Source organism: Gracilinanus agilis, chromosome 4 (assembly GCF_016433145.1).
Source record: "Gracilinanus agilis isolate LMUSP501 chromosome 4, AgileGrace, whole genome shotgun sequence".
Classification (NCBI taxonomy): Eukaryota; Metazoa; Chordata; class Mammalia; order Didelphimorphia; family Didelphidae; genus Gracilinanus; species Gracilinanus agilis.
This window is the reverse complement of record NC_058133.1, coordinates 91,653,030-91,673,550: the sequence shown is the minus strand read 5'-3', so window position 1 is coordinate 91,673,550 and position 20,521 is coordinate 91,653,030. Positions and strand designations below refer to the sequence as shown.

At 37.4% G+C, this 20,521-nt stretch overlaps 1 protein-coding gene across 2 annotated transcripts; it reads left to right on the top strand.

Moving 5' to 3' along the window:
* The first annotated feature begins 5,538 nt into the window (after nt 1-5,538).
* On the top strand, nt 5,539-19,759 carry GLRX2 (glutaredoxin 2). Of its 2 annotated transcripts, none has more exons than XM_044671588.1 (4): nt 5,539-6,165; nt 11,583-11,646; nt 16,886-17,062; nt 19,145-19,759. In XM_044671588.1, exons 1-4 carry the CDS (start codon nt 6,080-6,082, stop codon nt 19,274-19,276), a joined length of 459 nt encoding a protein of 152 aa, XP_044527523.1. In that variant the 5' UTR covers nt 5,539-6,079; the 3' UTR covers nt 19,277-19,759. The 2 variants fall into 2 exon arrangements, with proteins under 2 accessions (XP_044527523.1, XP_044527524.1); XM_044671589.1 differs by having other exon boundaries at nt 6,074-6,178.
* The last annotated feature ends 762 nt before the right edge of the window (nt 19,760-20,521 follow it).

The window sequence follows — 20,521 nt, the reverse complement described above, 5'->3', positions numbered from 1 at the left end:
CTGACCATCTGTGGCTGAGAATTCTAGAAACCTTGGATGATGCTTCAGTTGTGTCCAAGGTCTGTTTCCATGGTGGGACCTGCCCAGGCACACCGCGATCTACCCCTACCCTGGTGTACTCCCTCATGCCGGTCTTCTAAGTTGTTTTAGACTCAAAAATTACTTTTCATCTTGTCCTTTTATGGGTTATGCAGATCCAGAATTCATTTTGAGGCATTCTATTATTGCTTTTTGAAGGGTAATTTAGTGGAAATCAGATGGACCCCTACAACTTCTCCTCCTTCTTGGCTCTGCCCCCAAAAGTTTATTAATTTAAAAAAGAAATTAATGTGATTTATGAATCAGATATATAGAGAATCGTGTCTATTACTTTCTTACCTAAATTCCTATTTCTTAAACCTGTTATCATTTACCAAGAAGAAATTCTAAAATGAGGAGAAAATCATATCAATTAAACTAACATTTCTTAGATTCTTGATTTCTTTTTGGGTTTTTCATTTCTAAGTTCCTTCCTCATTCTTTATTTTTCTATTTAAATTAAAAAGGTCACAATCCAATCAGTATTTTATTGTCCTGACAAAAGAAAATGAGGAATAATTAATTAATATTGTAATGATTAGAAAAGGGAAAAAGATCCAAATATAATATTCAGTACTATACTTTGAACACCAGGGGGCACTGTATCACTTTTCAGTCAATCTTTAAATAATAAAATCTGAAAAATCGCATCCCACCTCCTATTGGAAAGCATGGTCTCTTATATTAGAAACATAAATATTATGGCGTTAAGAGATATGATGTAGAGGTTAGGAAAAAACTGATATAAACTGATTTAATCTTCAATGTTCTCAGTTAATTTCTTTTATATTTTGAGTATCTCTTCCTCATCCATCAGGAAATGAGGTAATCAAAATTATGGCACTTTCCGGCTTCCTTCCATTGAACCTTCCTTTTACTTCCTTAAAAAGGAAGAGACAAAATTATATCATTCCTCCAACAAGAAACTATCTTAGAATTTTCTCTGGTTGACTTCCATTCTTGGAATGCTTCCCTTCCTCATCTTAGCCTTGAGATTCCTTCAAGCCCCAACTAAAATTCTACCTTTTACTGGAAGCCTTTGTCAATTCCTTTTAATTCCAATATCTTCTCTGCATTAACTATTTCCTATTTATCCTCTGCAAAGCCTATTAGTTTGCTTGCTTACTTCCTGATTAGATTGGGAGCTCTTTGAAGCCAGGGACTATTGTTTATTTATTTTTTGCATCCCTAGCACTTAGCATTGGGCCCTTATAAATAATTACTGACTGACATGGCTGGTGTGGGCACTGTCCTCTATAAATGTATCCAGTTCAAGTCTCATTTCAGGACTGTATTTAGGAATATTCCTGCCCCTTTTTCTTGAATTTCCCCATTCAGAAACATAATGCCTCATATATTTTGGCAGGGGTGGGGGGGTGGAGTAGAACATTTTAAATGTTTTCAATTGAACACTTGAGGAATTAAAAAGAATCCCTACATACACTCTTATTTTCTTTAGTAGATAATGCCAAATGATGGTCATTTCCATTGTTTAGTTCTTACACTGGGTAGGAAGTCAAACTGACAGGACTTCTAGGATTCTTCTGATACTTATGTTGACTGGAAAAAAACACCACAGAATTATTAAATAGTCAGAAAAACCACTCTTTAATCAAGGAAAGGGGTTCAGTGCAGTATTAGGCCTCCATGCAGAGCTGCATGCTAACACCCCCACAGAATTCCAAGGATTGAAACTCTGGATGCTCTGGACACTGACCCCTGGGAGAGCAACCCCGCTAGATTGACAACTCCAAGGAACATAAGAATTTGGGGAACCTATATACCACTTGGGGAGATCCAGAGGCAGAGAAAGATGATTGACATTACCATAGCTACAAGGAAATGGGAGTGTTCAAACTATATTGACTGGATACACTCAAGCTTGGGAAAGGAATCAGAGCCAGATGCTAGGATGTGAGGGAATGGGCTACCTACAATGGATACTAAAAGGGTTGTCCCTGCCCAGGTGTGGGTCTTTCTGGGAAAGGGTCTCTTGATACTTGGGGAAGACAGACCTAAGACAAAAAGAGTACTTAGCATATGCTTAGTCCCATCTAACTAGGGTTATCATTTACCTTAGGGTCCATTATTCAGTCTAAAATTGCAAGCCTGAGATTCCCTTTAGGGTAGATTCTCACTGGGAACAGGGAACATATACAAGCTTTGGGACCTTCAATTTAAGTCTCCCAGGACTCTCTCTGCTACAACTTCCCCTGATACCTCCCACTTCCTTTGTGGGAGGTGTCAGAGAAAGTATAAAAGGGAAAGTTTGGCACCTTTTCTCTTTCTCTAAACTTGGCTCTTGCTAGCTCTCTGGGCCCTGGAAGCTCTGCTCTCTTGACTCTGGAGTGCTCTCTACCCTGAGACCCTGATCTCTCTCTTGGCGCCTTTTCCCCTTTCTTCCTACCTCCTAGTTTTCCCTAGACCTTCCCTTTCTTAATCTAAATAAAACCTAGCTATTCTAAACCCTAAAGTTGCTCTATGATCATTCATTTGAGGGCTCTGGTCAATTTCCCCCTGCTGGGGCTGGGGATGCTACCTTCCTTTCCTTTCCTCTACCTTCCTCTCTCCTTTCTCCCATTCTACCCTACCTTCCTCCCTTCCTCCCTTCACTTTCACCACACACTAAGATAGTCCTAAAACTTGAGGTTCATCAGATCTTTGGGGTTTTTTCTTTTTATATAAAAAGAGAAAAATCTTGTGATTTAAATTTTAAGCAATATAAAAGTCATTCTAAATATGATTCTTCTTATAGCATAATGTTCTAAATACCATTATGTTGACTCATGGAAAATTATAGTGACAGAATGTATTATTTTTATAATCTAAATTCTGAATTCCAGGGCTTAGTACAGTGCTTGGTACATAGCAGATACTTAAATGCTTGCTGACTTCATGGAATGTTCCTAAATTATGCTTACAGGTACAGGGTAATTGAAGAGCCCAGAAACTTATTAATGTGCTCTGAAAGCCATCAAAACATTCTACACAAGTAGTTGCTCCATTGTGGTGAGGAATACATGAGAAAGAAGTTACTGATTGAGGTAAATGTATGCAAAACTGAGGAAGGAAAGATATCTTCCCTTGAAATAGACATGCAAATATGCAGGCACTAAAATAAGACAACCAATTATCTGAAAAATGCCTACCAGTAACCTAGGCCAGTATTGGCAAACCTTTTACAGATTGTATGTTACTCCCCCCTCCCCCCCATTCCCTCACCCTACACAGTGAGAGGGTGGAAGTTCTGCTATTGGCCTGCGGGATAGAGGGGTGGGTGAAGTTAGAAATGTCCTCAGGGAGTGTAGAGAGGGGAGAGGGGAAGTTCTTCTAGTAACTAGCTCTGGGGGAAAGGGAGACTGTGTGCCCAGAGAGTACGCCACATGCCATCTTTGGCACCCATGCCATCCACAGGTTCACCTCACTAACCTAGGCTTTATCTACAACATGCAACAACTCTTTCAAAACTGACCCCATTCTCAGGATAGAGTCCTTTGATTTCAATACAGTACTCAGGTATATAATTATAGTGAAGACCTTCTCAACCTTTAGGTTCTTAGAATCATAGGATTTAGAACTAGAAGATCATGCAATTTGCTCTCCTTTCTCCTTGTGCATTTGTTGGTTGGCTGGTTGTCATCCTTCTTACTCAAGAAGAACAACAGCATTAAGGAGGTGATATCTAGGCGTGACTGTGAGTTTGATTTAAGTGAGGCAGTTGCACAGTCTCTCTCTTCTAGAATCATCTAAGTCTGCTGCTAAGACAGAAGTCAGGATTGTTGATGACTTGGGATTATGGTGGTTGACCTTGACATCTTGCATATTTAACCAAGTTCTAAGTGCTCCACAGTGCCTGCTTCAGCTGCCTTCATAGCCACTGAAACAAGTTGTTATCATTGGACCCTTCTGCCAGGAAGTCTTGGAACATCTCCCATAACTCACTGATAAGTTTGAAGCCTATAGGTTACCCTCAACCTGATTTAGCCCACCAGCCCAGATGGATTCCCAGGATGAGGTTTCTGTGGATCTTACAACTTTTTGGAACTACAGGTGAGAGCTGGGTGGCAGTTGGATACCAGAGGAGGAAAACAGCCCTGAGAAGGGCCAGTAAGTGCTCATACCAGAAGTACTTGTCTTCCCTGAATATCTGGTACTATTTATTATACTTCATAATATTTATTAAAGTATAATTTTCTTCCTCCCTCCCCTCATTTCTCAATAACAGAACCTCCCTTTAGCAAAGTAAAATTGAACAAAACAACTCAATAAATTGACCATGTCTGACAGCCTACGTTTCATATTCTCTAACTGTATTCTACCACCTAGGTTGTACCACTGAAAGGAAGTACTCACTTTAATGAGATCACAGACTCCTCAAAATATTTCTGGAGCAGTCTGTGCTTTATGAGCTACTGTGCAATATGAAAACAACCCAATCAGAAACAGAGTTCTGATTTGTACCTTGGCAATCAGAATCATAAACTCAGCTATTTTAGCATTAAGAATAAAATAAAACAAAACAAAAACCCTAGCTGGCTTTAACCAGTGTTTCTGAAATTTCATGGACAAATTTATTTCTTTGGTTTCCATAAAGTCCTTATATAATGTCTTTAAAAGCAAATTATATAGATAATTGCCTTATGGACAAAAAAAAAAAAAAAGCAAAGGATGTGGATGCATCTTGCCATAATTATATAGCTGGGTACAGTAAAAAACCCAAGGGGCTGTTATCATCATTGCTTGGCTTGGGAAATGACGTTTAAATTAAATGCCAGTGTTTTTAGTCATATAGAAAATTAGTTGCTCTGCCTCCCCACTCCCTCCCAACAAACAAAAATGAATGCTGCAAAGTTCCAAAGAACAAGTTTGGTTCCCCAGCAAAGAAGCAGCATTTATTAAAAGCCCTTCCTTACTAGCTGCCCGGTACAATGTTAAGCACAAAAAGATAGAAGACAGTTACCCCAACTAATTAGAAGAGGTGAAGTCCATGAATGTGGAATATTGCATATTTTCAACGTAGTGATGTTTGGTTTTGTTTTCTCTTCTTTCTTAGACAAACTAATTAGTGACACGGGAGGGGAAGGGCTACAGAAAGGGAGGGGCAGCTGGTGGAGGCAGTGGATAAGTGTCAGGATGAGAGTCAGGAAGACTCATCCCAATTTCGAATTTGGCCTCAGACACTAGCAAAGTGACCCTGGGAAAGTCACTTAACTGGTTTGTCTCTGTCTTCTCATCTGTCAAATGACCTGGAGAAGGAAATAGCAAACCATTCTAGTATCTTTGCCAAGAAAACCCCAAATCGGTCCCGAAGAGTCAAGACACCATTCAAAAGATTGAACAAGGGAAAAAAAGGTATTACCATTTACTTTTTTAATTAGCTTTTTCAAAGAATTATTCTTCTCCGCCTTAAGCCCAGGCTCTGGGCTGCATACAGTGGCTGTAGTTTAGTTGCAGCCTCGGGTCCCAAGCTCATCATCCGTGGACGTGGTCCAGGCCGAGAGTATTTCCTTCCCTCCCCACTCCACTGGCTGCCTCACGATCTGCCAGGAGCTTGGTTCACCTCGCCCCTACAACGGAGCGAGACGCAAGCCGAGCCAGGGGGGTGACTACGCTCCGATCCCTGACCCAGCTCACCGTATCTGAGAAAGCAGCGAAGGCCAAGTCCCCAGGGCGCCCACTGTTTCAGCGCCTGGCTAGTCAGGCGGGTGCAGTCTACCGCGGGAGCGTAGAGAAGCGTGGGATACGACTGGGCGGAGCCATAGCGACGCCGACGCCTAGGACGGTGGCGCTGGTGAGAGATCAGTCTCAGTGCGGCAAGCTGAACCCGGGGGCGGGGCGTCCCGTCGTCCGCTTCCTCGGAAGCTTGGTCTATCAGGAAAAGGGGGCGGCGGGCTCTTTTCGGATTGGTGATTCCACGGACTCCCAGGGCCACGGGCCGCTGGAGGGTCGGGGAGGGGAGGCCGCGCCACCGTCGCCGAAGGGGCCCTGTCCCTCTCGGGCCATGTCCTTACGCTGCGCGGCGGCCATCTCGGGGGCTCGGCTCCTCCGCCAGAGCCGCTGGGGCTCGAACGCTACAATCCGGGTCTGGTATGGTGCGGAGGTGCGAAGGGGAGGTGTCGGGTCGGGAAGGGCAGGGAGTGCAGCGCTGGGGAGTTGGCTGCCCCAACGTCGAGTTGTGGTAGCCTCCGCGATTGGGGAAGGGGGATAAAGGCGTATAGCCCCACCCCTCTGGGCGAAATGCCAGCGCAGAAGTCGAGGGTAGATAACGTTAGCGGGGCGGGCATCTGAGTGGAGAGTCCCAGTGCCAAGGAACTGGGGGGCGGGACAATGGGAGTAAACGGCGTGCACCCCCCAGCTGGATTGGGGCGTGGAGGGTGGGAGGTGACTACATAATTGTGGGTTTGTTTACGTAGAAGTTCTGACGTAGTGTGGCGGGGGTACCCTTTCTCCCCCAGCCTCCTCCAACCCACCCCTACCTCTGGACGCCAGAAACTGTGGGGGTGGGGTTTAGGGGGCACCACCACCCTCAAGATCTGTTCAATGGGCATCTGGGCGACTAAGAACTCCCAAGACAAGTAGGGGAAGAAGTTCCCAACCCCTTCCCACCCTTCATTTTTCTTTCTCTGACCTAAGACTGGGAGGGGGAAGGGATGGGAGGAAGAAAATATATTTTCTCATAGTTTAGATACCCCTCTCCTCCCCATCACCCTTTAAAAGTAATAGCTAGCTAGCACAACGCTAATTAACATTTATGTATCACTTTAGAGTTTGTAAAACCATTCTGAAGTCAGGAAGACCCGAGTTCAGATTTGGCCAGATGCTAGTTGTGTGACCCTGGGAAAAAGTTACTTAATCTGCTTTATTTTCCTTCTCTGTGAAATGAAGGAGAAAATCATCTACCTTCCTAGGGTGGTTTGGGGGATAAAATGAGATAATTTTTGGAAAGAGCTTTGTAATGTTAAAGTGCTCTTTATTGAAGCGTTATATATGTTATTTTAATTGATCAGTGTGGGAGGAGGAAATAGGAATTATACGATTTATATGTGGCAGATAGTCCTGCCGCATAGGCTTTGAGCAACTGGAGTAAAGGAGTTCTCTAGAGATGGGTCATATGGAGTTGAATTTCATAAATGATATCCTAGGGAAATTTGGAAGTGGTTTTTTGTTTTTAAAGAAATGGAGCAGCCCAGAATTCCTGGACAGTGATAAAGGGACATTCAGAAGGGTTTGAGAGAGGGTTGCATTCATCAAGGCTTTGGTAAAGAAAAGGGGCCAAAATGGGCCCTCTCTTGGTGGGGGGTGAAATTTAGGCTCTTATAAAATATCTCTTTTTAGTTATATTTGGGGAGTAGAACAAGAAAGAGAATGCCTACTGCTTGCGGGAGATAGTGTAATGTTATTGACATAAGACAAACACTTTGGTCCTGTTATATTTCCATTGGGCAAAGATTCTGGTGTTTAAATTGTAAGTGTTAGAATGAACAATGTAAAGGAAATTGCCAGGGAAAATAAAGGAAAGATAGTAATGGAGCACCTTTAAAAGAGATCAGTTGTCCAGGTTCAGTTGACTTGTAATAATAACTTCTGGTCCTGAAGAATGTTTGAAGATGAGATATTTGGAATATACTTTTTAACAGTAAAAAAATAGGCCTCAGGAAATTAGAGAAAAATGTTTGATTTTTTTCTAAAAGTCAGAAAATAACTATCAGTAAACTTAACATCCATCCTTAATAGAATTCTAAGACCAGATTATTATACAAATGGTTTATGAGTATTGATAGTGCATGGAGGTGAGAAGATAAGTACTCTTGGGCTTTAAGGAGCTAAAATTGTCATCTTTAAAATTGGAGCTAATAAGAAAACATAAAATGAATGAAATTGATTGCAGAAGTAAAATACTCTGAGATGGCATATGAAAAATCAGCTCTAAAGTAGAAAATAGGTTATTATCTACTCAGTTGCATTGTTATATTTAGAGAATACTGTCTGGTTAAGATTGTAAGCTTCTTGAGGATTTTTGCCACTTTTTTATCCTCAGTGTTTTGCCTAGTGTCTGGCACATATTATCTGAAACTACTAGCCTGGTTCCCTTTGTGGTGGATTCTCATGGGAACAGGAACCAGGACAAGCTTTGGGGTCTCCAACTTACAAGCTAGTCCTAAAACTTGGGGTTCATCACTTCTTACTAGGCTACAAGTTTGGGGTTTCTAGATTCCATGTCGACACCTGTTTCTATATTATTAATTAGAGTAATCATTTAGAGTCTTCATCCCCAATCATATACTCACCCAACAATGTTATCAAGGAAATGTTTTTCTTTTGTTAACATCAATTCTTAATAGAATTCTAAGCCAGATTATTATACAGATAGTTTGAGTATTGACAGTGTAGAGTAGAAATAGACAATTTATTAATCTAAACTATTAGTGGAAAAAAAGTACCTAGCAGTTATAGATTTCATTTAATTATATAATATATAATTTCATTTAAGATTTCATTAAAATAATAGCTAACATTTATAGGAGGTTTGCAAAATGCTTTGTACCTGTTATTTGATCCTTACCGCAACCCTGTGAATTAGGTGCTATTACTATCTCCATTTTACAGATGAGGAAAGTGTCTTGCCCAAAGTTATACTTCTAGTAAATATCTGAGGCAGAATTTAAGTTCCTTCCTTCATGACTTCAAAGTCCAACATTCTGTTTACTCAGTTACTTTGCTGTGGAAGAACAGGAGCACTTGAGAACATCTAACTCCTTTTGCTTTAAATTTATACTAGATAAGCAACTATTTTTTTTAAAGCCATGAAAGATTAAAGAGATTATGAAATAGGGGGTTGGGAGAAATACCCTGATGGTAATGATAAGTAAAGGATTATAGGCTGATGATTTTGGGTAATTGTGAGGAATCATGCTATGGTAGCCTTTACTTGATTTTATTTTCTCTCCCAGGTTAAGTATGATTTTTAGAAAATATTTTTAGAAGCAGAAGAATAAAAAAAACAGGGTTAGCAGGGACTGGAAGTTTAAACTAAGGGATTAGATAATCAGGTAACAATCTCTTCTCTCACTGAAATTGATTGCCCATGCCTTGGACCTAGAACCTTGAAAGATTTTAGAAAGTAGGTGATTAGAGAAGGGGAAGATTTCCTAATTTTCAAAAAAGAAAAGAAAGTGGAAACTGTAAACTGTAGACCATATTCTTGGCAAAATTCTCACTTTAAAAGAAAAAAAAAAGTCTGCCATAGCCCTTCACTAAAGTTGGAGTACCTCAGATGACTTGCCTGTGATTGTAGGTGGAGGAAGTCTATGCCAATAGAGATCATAGGCTCTGGCAAGTCTTGCTATAGTAGAAAAGCTTTTCAGATGGGTTTGGTGAATGTTTGTCATCTGAGAACTGGTTTAGCCATATTTGCGAAATCTTGTCACCAGTAAAGGTGACTGCTAGGTGATGGTTTTGTTATTTATTTTTGACCCAGGCAACTCATCAAACTTTTACTAAGGAATCTATGGATTATAATATATCTACTAAAGGGAATAACTACATGGATGGAATCATAGATCTTTGAAGTTTTGAAGTCAAATTAAAGACTAATTTATTGGAATGCTGTGAGGCTATTGGTCCTATTTATTCAACATTTTCATCAGTAATTGTACATGAAGGCATAAGTATGCTTATAAAATTTTCAGTTGACACAAAGCTGGAAAGAGGGATAGCTATTATAACCAACGACATATAATTTTTTTTATTATAATTTTAACCAACAAGATAAAATGGGTTTCATGTGTTGTTTTGGACAAAAAAAAAATTCACCCGATAACCAACCTCCTTGTAATAATCCTCTGCATGGTGGTCTTTTTTCCTCTGAATTATCTTGAAGTTATAGTCTTCAAAAACCTATGCTTATTTCCATACCATAAGAGAATTTTATGGAGATGAATCTTTTAATTAATTAAGAATATTTTTCAGAGATAAAATTTAAGAGATGAAAATTAAAGTCCTGGTTTATGTCCAAAAATCAGTGGCACAAGTACAGGAAGGAAAGACAGTGACTTGACATTACTTAAAAAGGATCTCATGTTTTAGTTGACCTAATGCATAATATGAATTAGGAGTATAATAATATAGTTACTAAAAGAAAGAAATATTAAAAGAACTTTAGTATTTAGATTATGGGAAAGTCATAATCGTTACTATTCAGAACTGGTTAGACTGCAACTGGAATATTGCTACAATGTGGATGCCATTCTTTTTTTATAAGTGAGTGCTTTCTAGAGTAGGACAACAGGATGGTGAGCTCAGGTTTACAAAGTAACATAAAAAGTAGTTGAGAAAAATCTGGAATTTTTATATCCTTTGGAAAGGAGAGACATTTTACACAATTTCAAATGTTTAAAGGCCTCTCACTTAGGAAAATAGTCTTGTCATATTGTACTAAAGGTCATCACTGTTAAAGTCTACCATAGGCCAACTTGACAGAACCAATTAGGGTCCCAAAAGGCGGCAAGGAAAATGACACAGACACCTTTGGGGTCAGGAGGGCTAGAGGTGTTGATAGAAACCAAAAGCATTTTATTGGAAGTTACATCTACTTTTATAAGGGGGGAAAGCAAGCTGGGGATTTTGCAGAAGTTTCCACATATACAGTGAAGGTAAATGATTAACAAGTTTGGGACAAAGGATTTGGTTTACCTCATCGAATCTAGGCAGAGTTTTCTATAGGCCAATAAATCAATATGTCAATGTGTAACATTCTAGCCCAGATTCCCAGAAAATGCTTGCATCAGTAGTTTTTGTATGTATATTCAGTTATGACAGGAGGAGTAGAAAAGGAGGGGTTTGGGGCCTCAAGTGAGTAGTGAGCTTCAGCTGAGCTATGGCTTTGGTTTTATTGAAGATCTGTGTTTCCCAGAGCTTTGCTCCATGGAGGTCCTTGGGCTTTGCCTACTACACATCACTAGGCCAATATTGATGGAAATTGAAGACAGGGAGAAGTCAATTCAACTCTAAAAACAATTGGAGCTGTCCAACAATGGAATAAATTATCATTGGTTCCTGAGAGGGAACTCAGATTCAAAAGAGATTTTAAAATAGTGTCTTTATGGACTGTCAGGGAAGAAGAATCCCAACTCTTAGAATCTATAATTCTCAAGATGAAATTCGTGATGTTTCAATATGGGATCCTTTTTTCTAATAGAACGAGTGAGATGGTTTTTTAGTTTCTTTGTTGAAATGATCACATCGAGACAGGCATCCAGTGTAGGATTAGGAATTAGAACATCCACCTTTCATTCTAGTTCTGTGTATACTCTACCTTGTAGACTCATGGCAATTTCCTATAGTGTTTTAAAACTTCTGCAAAAGATAAAAAAGATGCATATAAAACTCCTCCTCTGAAAATTCAATATTAAACTGCTAAACTGCTTACATAATAAGAAAAGTAAATTTTAGGATGATAGCAAGTTTACTCAAGTTAATATGAATATGTGTTTTCTTGATTCAAGGATGGGGAACAGAACATCCTCTTCCATGGATAAATCGGAAATTGCTCCTATAAATCAGATCCAGGTGAGAATAGTTCAACATCTATTTTTTTTTTTATTACAAAAAAGGAATTCTATAATCTTAATTAATTTAATGGTTTTACTAAGCATTTCCCTTTATGTCATTGGTAGGTTTAGCCTTTTAGTATTTGGCAATTTAGTAAATATTTTAAAATCAGTTACATTAAAACATTTTTGAAGAAGATGAAGTCCTTAGAACTATTGAGGCCTCAAGTAAGTAAAAATTTAGTTTACTAATGTCCTGTACATTCAGATATCTAGATAAATGTTGCCTCTTTACAGTGACCCACCTTGATGTCACTCTGGACAGCAACAAAACTGCCATTGGCTTTGTCCTAGTATGAATGTGGAAAGCTTAATTAAGCTGATGCCTCTTCACTACAGTCTCCTTTCTTCTGTCTTAGATTGTGTATATACTGTTTTTTGCCTCTTTCCTCTCCTGTCTTCCTTTCTTTCCTCTATTTTCTCTCACACATATCCTTTTTAATCTCCTTCCTTTTTTCTTATCTTTTTTCAATTGTTACCCAGTTAGCTTTGTAAAATCTGCCTTCCACTTTTTTCTTCATTCCATTAATGTAGTATAAGTGACATATTCTGCAATATAATCATCTTAAAAGAGTTGTTAATGTTAATGCCTGTATCAAGGACTTCAAGTTTAACATAAAGAAATTGAATCATAAGCCATGAAACTTATAAAGAACCTTAGAAATCAAAAAGTTTACCCTGTACCTGACACGTAGTCATACAAACTCATTTACCACTAGTGAAGCTCTAATTTATTAGGGAGTTTTTCCTTAAATAAATCAAAATCTGCCCTTTTGTAATTTCTACCCATTTCTTAAAATTCTATACTGCGAGAACAAGTAAAACACATTTATTCGTGGGTAAAAAGCTATACTTGGAGTCAGGAAACCTTGAGTTCAGTTCCTGCCATAGGCACTTAACAGCTCTGTGACCTTGGGCAAGTCATTTAACCTTCCCAGCCTCAGTTTTCTTATCTCTAAAAATAGGGATAATAGTATAGCATGTATCTCATGAGATGGTGGTGAAGTGCAAATGAGAGAATATGTAAAGCACTTTACAACCCTTAAAGCAATATGTAAATGTTATTATTACTTTGATACAAGATAGTCCTTCAAATATTTGAACACAGTTGTCAATACATTGTTTCTGCCAAGTGTAAGATTAAATTAATATCCAGCATTCCAAGTATGCTTTTCTTCAAATAAAAAATGACCAATTCCTTTAGCTTTATCTTATGGCAAAGTCTCTGGTATCCTTACCATTCTGTGATCATGAACAATAATCTTTTTTTTTTTTTTAATTTAAACCCTTACCTTCCATCTTGGAGTCAATACTGTGTATTGGCTCCTTGGTGGAAGAGTGGTAAGGGTAGGCAATGGGGGTCAAGTGACTTGCCCAGGGTCACACAGCTGGGAAGTGTCTGAGGTCAGATTTGAACCTAGGACCTCCTGTCTCTAGGCCTGGTTCTCAATACACTGAGCTACCCAGCTGCCCCCAACAATAATCTTTTAATTGCTAAGTTTGATAACATTTTCTCAGATTTCTTGAACTTTTGGCAACATTTGACACTGTTGGCCACTCTTTCCTGGATATTTTTCCTGAGTTTTTATGAAGTTTCTCTTTTGCTTACCTGTTTCCTTTGCTCATTCATCCACATCACATCCCCTAATTTTTGGTGTAATCCTATGCATTTCTGACTCTCTTCTTCTTTCTACACCCTCACACCTGTTGCTCTGGTTAGTTTACATTGGTTTAATTAAGATTTCTTGGCGTATGACTCACATAGCAGCCCTCTTGTCTTTCTTGAACTCCACTCATATTTCCAACTGCTTTGTTGGATATTGCAAAGCCAGATGCCCTAAAACCATCTCAAAGGCAACATGGATATAATAGATCAGCTCTTCTCTCATCTCCTCATCCCCTCCACTCACTTTTACAACCTCGGCTTTATTGTCCATTCCTCCTTCTCTCTGATTCCATATACTCAACCAGTTGTCAAATCTTGCTGTTCCCACCTTCCCAACAGCTCTTCTGTTGCTCTCTTCTCTTCTTTTTCATGTGCACCACCCTAGGTCAGGCCTATATTTATCTCTTGCCTTTGATAATTACTATGGCCTCATTTGGACTCTGCTTCATGTCCATCCACCACACAGCTACCAAAGGAATTTTTCTAATGCCCAAGCCTGACTATATTAGTCTCCTGCTCAGGAATCTCCAGTGACTTTTTATTGCTGTTAGGATTTAAATAAAATTCCCCAGGCTTTTAGAGACCTGCCTAATCTTGCTGAAATCTACCATTGTTTTATTAAACATTTTCCTTCTTATTGGACAGATCTGGTGTAGCCAGACTGGCACTGTGCCTTCTCATTGCCTTTTTCTTATTGTTGCTTTTTTGTACTTTGGAATCTCTCAGGCCCTTAGCTCAGAATCACATAATTCCTTCTTTCCTTTCAAAGCTATAGTGCCTCCTTTAAATTTTTTTTAATTGTTTTAAAATATTTCCCAATTACAGTTTTAGCATTTTTTCCAATTACATGTTAAAAACAAAATTTAAAATGTTTAAAAAAAATTTTGAGTTCCAAATTTTCTCTTTTTTCCCTTCCCCTTCACTGGGAATACAAGCAATTTGATATAGGCTATATATGTGCAGTTATGCAAAACATTTCCATATTAGTCATGTTATAAAACAAAATAGACAAAACTCTCCAGAAAACAAACAAAAAAGTAAAAAATAGTATGCTTTGATCTTCACACTCCATCAGTTCTTTCTGCAGAGGTGGATAGCATTTTTCAGCATAAGTCCTTCAAATTTGCCTTGGATCAGGATAGATTTTGAGGATTTATGAAAAAGAATATTATCCACCTCTAGAGAAAGAACTGTGGGAGGAGAAATGCAGATGAAAACATAACTTATCACTTGTTTATTTGAGTATATTGGGTTTTGGGTTCTATAATACTATTTGATTACAAAAATGAATAATATAGAAATATGTTTTGCGTGATATGCATGTATAATCCAGATTGAAGTGCTTGTCAACTCTTGGAGGGGGGAAGGTAAGAGGGGAGGGAGAGAATATGGATCATATGACTTTGGAAAATTTATGCAGAAATTTTTTATTAAAATAAAACATTTAATAATAAAAAATTTGCCTTGAATCTTTGTATTGCTGAGAATAGCAAAATCATTTACAGTTGATCATGTACAATATTGCTATTACACTTTACATTTTTCTTCTACTTTTGCTCAATTCACTTTTTATCAATTCATATAAATCTTCCCAAATTTTTCTGAAACCATCTTTCTTGTCATTTCTTAGAGCACAATAGTATTTCATCACAATCATATGCTGTACCTTGTTTTACCATTTCCCAGTTGATGGACATACATTCAGTTTCCAATAAAGTGCTACTTTTTTTTCATGAAGCCTTTCTCTTACTAGTGCTTTCCCTTCCAGAATTACCTTTAGTATATTTTGTACAGACTTAAATATATACACATACATACATACTTAAGTAAACATATTCTTAGCTTGCCCCCAAGGTGGTTTCATTTTTGTCATTGTGTATCCAGTGTCTTGGACAGTGCTTGATAGGTACTCAATAAATGCTCGTTGATTGTTTAATCATGGTTCTACATGTTTATAGTGTTAAATCTCCTTTCAAAACTGGCACCAAATCTGAACACAGTAGGCCATATTTGGGCTAAATACAACAGATTATAATGGGCATTATTTTCTAACTTCTTGTAGCTACTTTGCATCTGCTAATGAAACATAAGATCTTTTTTCACTTTTTGGCTATTGTATCACAGTATTGATTCATATTGAATTTATAAGCTGCTCCCATGTTTAAAAGAAAAAAATGACTTCTTATAAGTAATGTTAAACAGTAATAGAATGGTACTAACTAATGTTGGCTATTTTAATATATAAAATGTAACTTTTTAGGTACCCCCCCCCCCGACTCTTTATCATGATTCTTCTTACATTTGTTATTTATTTCTCCTATATTTTGAGAATTAATATTATATATAGTCCTTCTGGTTCTGGTTTTTTAGATTTGCTTTATTTTGTGAGATTCTTTCAGATTTCTCTGTATCCTGGCTTCTCATAGGTCTTAGTTGCATTGCATCCCTATTTCTATTCAGGGCATTACTGTTCTTCCAATTACCAATATTTACAACCTTTGAGGCATACATGGTTTCTCACTCTACCCTTTTCACATATCCAGTCAGTTGCCAAGTGCTGTCTTAACTATCAGTCAATCAGTAGATGTTTATTAAGTGCATACTATGTGCCAAGGCACTGAGTGCATTGAGAATATGAAAAGAGGTAATAATATAGATCTTGCCCTCAAGGAACTTACAGTATAATGAGGAAGCCTACATCTAAGCAAATATGTACAAAGCAAGCTATATACAGGGTAAATGGGAAATAATAGAAGGAAGGCATTGGAATTAGGATGTGTATGGGAAGGTTTCATGCAGAAGGTGAAATTGGGTTGCTTCTAGAAATGGACATTTACATTACTTACAGTTTTTACCATTAAAATTGCTACTCAGCTGCTGAAGTGATTTTCCAAAAGGCAGGTTGGCTCATGTCACTCCACTTTACATCAAACTCCACTACCTCCCTAATGCTTCAGTTTTCTTTTAATGCCCTTTCTAATCTGATTACTTCCTACTTTTCCAATCTTCTTAAACTTTTACTTCCATCTACATACTCTGTGATCCAGTGACTCTTGCCTTCTTGTTGTTCCTTTCACAAGACACTATTTCTGTATCCCCAGCATGTAGCAAAGTGACTGGCATATATAGTAGGTACTTAATATAAATGCTTCTCAAACAGATAAATTTTGTTTATTTTCATAACATTTTTAGAGTAGATTCTTGACATTGGTATTGTTGAGTTAAATAGTATGTTTATTTTTGTAACTTTTACTACTTATTAACTAATTTTTCTCTCAGAAAAAGAAAGTTTGTACTCCTTCATTAATCAAAGTACCTTGTCTCTCACCCTCAAGCACTTTTTGTTATTGTAAATTATTTTTTTCCCTTTTGATAGGTATAAAGTAGAACTTGAGGATGTTTTAGTTTTAGTTTCTACTTCTTTGAATTATTAGTGTAATTGAAATACCTAGACTTCATCTTGAGAATCATTTTCACCACAAAAATTCTCTAAGTAGAATAAATTAATACTTTTCATTATGTTTCATTATAGGAAACAATTTCACATAATTGTGTAGTGATCTTCTCAAAAACATCCTGTTCTTATTGCACAATGGCAAAAAAGCTTTTCCATGACATGGATATAAAATATACTGCCGTGGAATTGGACATGCATAAATATGGAAGCCAGTTTCAGGATGCTCTTCTAAAAATGACTGGTGAAAGAACTGTGAGTAAATTCTTCAGATTTTGTATTCTTAAAAGCATGAATTTTGATAGTATTTCATTTGTGCTTCTCTTAGTACACCCTACTTTGTATTATACTTTTACTACAGCTCATCTTCCTTGCCTTCATTATAATCCTATGCCAGAGTTATCTTTGAATCTCTTTCAGCACCTAACATAGTGCCTGACCTATGGCAAGTCTCCAAAATGCATTGAGTTGAATCTGTGATTATACAGAATAGGTCCTCAAGTCAAGTAAGTGGGACTTTCCTGAGCCAACATTTCACGTACTATAATTAGAGGGCAAGATTGGGAAACCACCCAGTTAATTCAATATGTAGATTTTTCTCTTGTCCCCCTTTCTTTGGTGAGAGGGTAAAGGGGATAGATACATCAGAAGTTCTTTCTTTAGCAAGAAGATCTTTGTGTGACCTTTTAAAATCTCACAGTTTTTCCTCAATAAGTATTCACATGAATATTAGACTCTATGTAATTGATTCCTTTGCTGTTCTTGGACAGTTTTGTTATAAAGCTATTCCATTTTTCTACATTTTTTGTTTTCATTTTTTCCCATTTAACTTACACAATTGAGTTTATATAATTTACAGTAATGGATAGTTTAGCCAGTCTTCTAATTGTTTTGGCCTCAGAAACTTAGAGATTTTCCATATAACTGAGGAAAATGGTGTCAATTCATTCAAATGCTTTTGAAGATTTGGTTTCTGAGTCATGCTAAATTGCTAAAAAGGATATAAAGATGAATAAGATACTCTTATATTGTATCTTATGTATAAAAGCTCTTAGTGAACTTTTAGTATATTAGGAAAGAGAAACATGTATTCAAACACCAATATGTGCCAAATAGGAGAGATAATTGCCATAAAAAATGGTACTCAATGCTGTGAGAATCAAAAGAAGAGAGATCAGATTAGGCTATGGAGAGTTGAGGGATATGTTGGTGAGTTGGAGGTTGGGACGTTCCAGAAGGAGAGAGTGGATACAAGGGTAGCTAAGTGCATGGAAACATCAAAAAAGTTGGTTTGATTTTAGTATAATATGTGTGAGCAGAGTTTTGAGAGAAAAACAGAAGGATAGATTGGATCAAATTGTGGAGGCTCTGCTGTGTATATATGAAGCACAACATATTTGTGTACTTTTTAAACTGTAAAACGTGATTACATGCTAAATAACAAGACTAGGTAGCCTTCGTTTGCAAAGAACTTAAATTATTTCATTTAACCCACAATGAGAGGTAGGTGCTATTGTCTCCATTTTTATAGAGACCTGAAGCAGACAAAGGTTAAGTGATTTATTGGGGATCCTTGATCTAGTGTCTTTTTTTTTTTTTTAAACACTTACCTTTTGTCTTGGAATCAATACTGTGTATTGGTTCCAAGGCAGAAGAGTGGCAAGGACTAGGCGATGGAGGTTAAGTGACTTGCCCAGGGTCACACAGCTAGGAAGTGTCTGAGGCCAGATTTGAACTTGAAGACCTCCCATTTCTGAGCCTGGCTCTCAATCCACTGAGCCACTCAGCTGCCCTCCCCCCCCCCCCCCAATCTAGTATCTCAAGATAGGATTTGAACATAGATCTTCCTGACACCAAGGCGGATGGCATTTTTCTTTTTTTTTTTTTTTAAACCCTTACCTGCCACCTTAGAGTCACTACTGTTTATTGGTTCTAAGGGAGAACAACAGTAAGGGCTAGGCAATGGGAGGTAAGTGAATTTCCCAGGGTCACACAGCTAGGAAGTGTCCAAGTTAAGATTTGAATCCAGAACCTCCTGTCTCTGAACGTGACTCTCAATCCACTCAGGTACCCAGCTGTCCCCAAGACTAGATAATTTCTAAGGGCCCTTCCATTTTAAAGTTTATGATCCTATGTGTAGAGAAATATGTGGTTGTTTGCATTTGTTTTTATAAATATGGAAGGCCTTTTATAATGTGCTTTTCTTTTGATGTAAGAATTGTATTTATGTAAAATATTACATGTGATGTTTTTATATTTTTAGCATATAAGTTAGGCAGAATTATGTATATGTTATTATAAAAAGATATAACTAACCTATCTTTATACTTTTAACAGGTTCCAAGAATTTTTGTCAATGGGACTTTTATTGGAGGAGCAACTGATACTCATAGGCTTCACAAAGAAGGCAAGCTGCTTCCATTAGTTCATCAGTGTTATTTTAAGAAGTTTAGATCAAAGAATTTCTAACTGTAATGTAGGCTCCTTTGGCTGTGCTGGCAAATGTCTGCTTTTTAGTCATTTTGCTTATAAAACATTTAAATAATTCTTTGAAAATACAAAATCTTAATCAAAGAATAGTCTATAAAATGAACAATAAAGACCTGTGAAACCTACTAAATATTCCTTTTCCAATAACACTTTCAGGTGAAGCTAATTTTTTTTTTTTTGCAACATGGAGGCTGATACTTTGTAGCCTTAATTTTATAATTTAATCTGAGAAACCACATAGTAATGGAATACAACTTTTCTTATAAAACATTAAAATATTGTTAAAACTCTTATGTGAAAACTGAAAGTTAAGGATTGGGGATTTGCAGTCTTACAGATTCAATGAGATACCCTATTTTCTGTTAATACTTCCCAGCCAGGATTTGGATGCCAGACCTGATCATTGGCTATCCAACTTTTGTGTAATGTGAGGAAAATAAATGAGAATCAATCAATACATAATCCTTCTCTATTGTCTATTACTCCTGATGGTAGTACTACAACCAATTTGTAGACATCAGAGGGCTATTGCTTTCAGTATAAGGTGTAAATAACATTTTATTGATTAGAACTGTCCCAAAATAGAATGGGCTATTTTGTTAGGAGGGGGTAGTTGGTTTCTCATGATAAAAAATGTTTAGGTAGATGCTTCATTACAATCTGTCAGGCATGTTGTAAAGATTTGCTTTGGATAGGAATTTCAATTAAAATTTTTATCACTGTATGCATAAGAATGATATATATTCCAAACTTAGTCTAGTAACCCAGAGTTGATTAATATTTTAGCTTAAAACACTCCCTCCATCCATATTTGAAATGCAAGAAGAAATCAGTTTACAACATAAATAAGGAAGAGTATATCTTATCACTTCCTATTTTATCAATTATTCTACACCATAGTACTAGTTTGTTCAGTGTTAACTTTGTGCAAAGTAGGGTTACAATTTTAGGTTACATGACATCTAGAGAAGAATTGGCTGTACATGGTTATGAACCCAGAAGAAGAAAACAGCTTTACAAAAAAGAATCAGGCTTCCGTGGTCAAAGAATGTTACTTCTATATCCCTGATTAACACTCCATTTAGAAAGTGGCAGCTTAGAGTAATCAAGATTTTTCTCTCTTCAAATTTATCTGCATTGCACAGAAAACCCCTAAAACTCTGAAATTTATATAGTGCAGTCCAATAAACATTTATTAAGGACTCTTTATCATATGCAGCACTG

What these genes read in the sequence shown, in the direction of transcription:
- GLRX2 (XM_044671588.1), top strand. Translation starts at nt 6,080, where the DNA reads ATGTCCTTACGCTGCGCGGCGGCCATCTCGGGGGCTCGGCTCCTCCGC. An exon ending in AACGCTACAATCCGGGTCTG is followed by an intron (nt 6,166 to 11,582) that starts GTATGGTGCGGA and finishes TCTTGATTCAAG; the next exon opens with GATGGGGAACAGAACATCCT. An exon ending in CTCCTATAAATCAGATCCAG is followed by an intron (nt 11,647 to 16,885) that starts GTGAGAATAGTT and finishes GTTTCATTATAG; the next exon opens with GAAACAATTTCACATAATTG.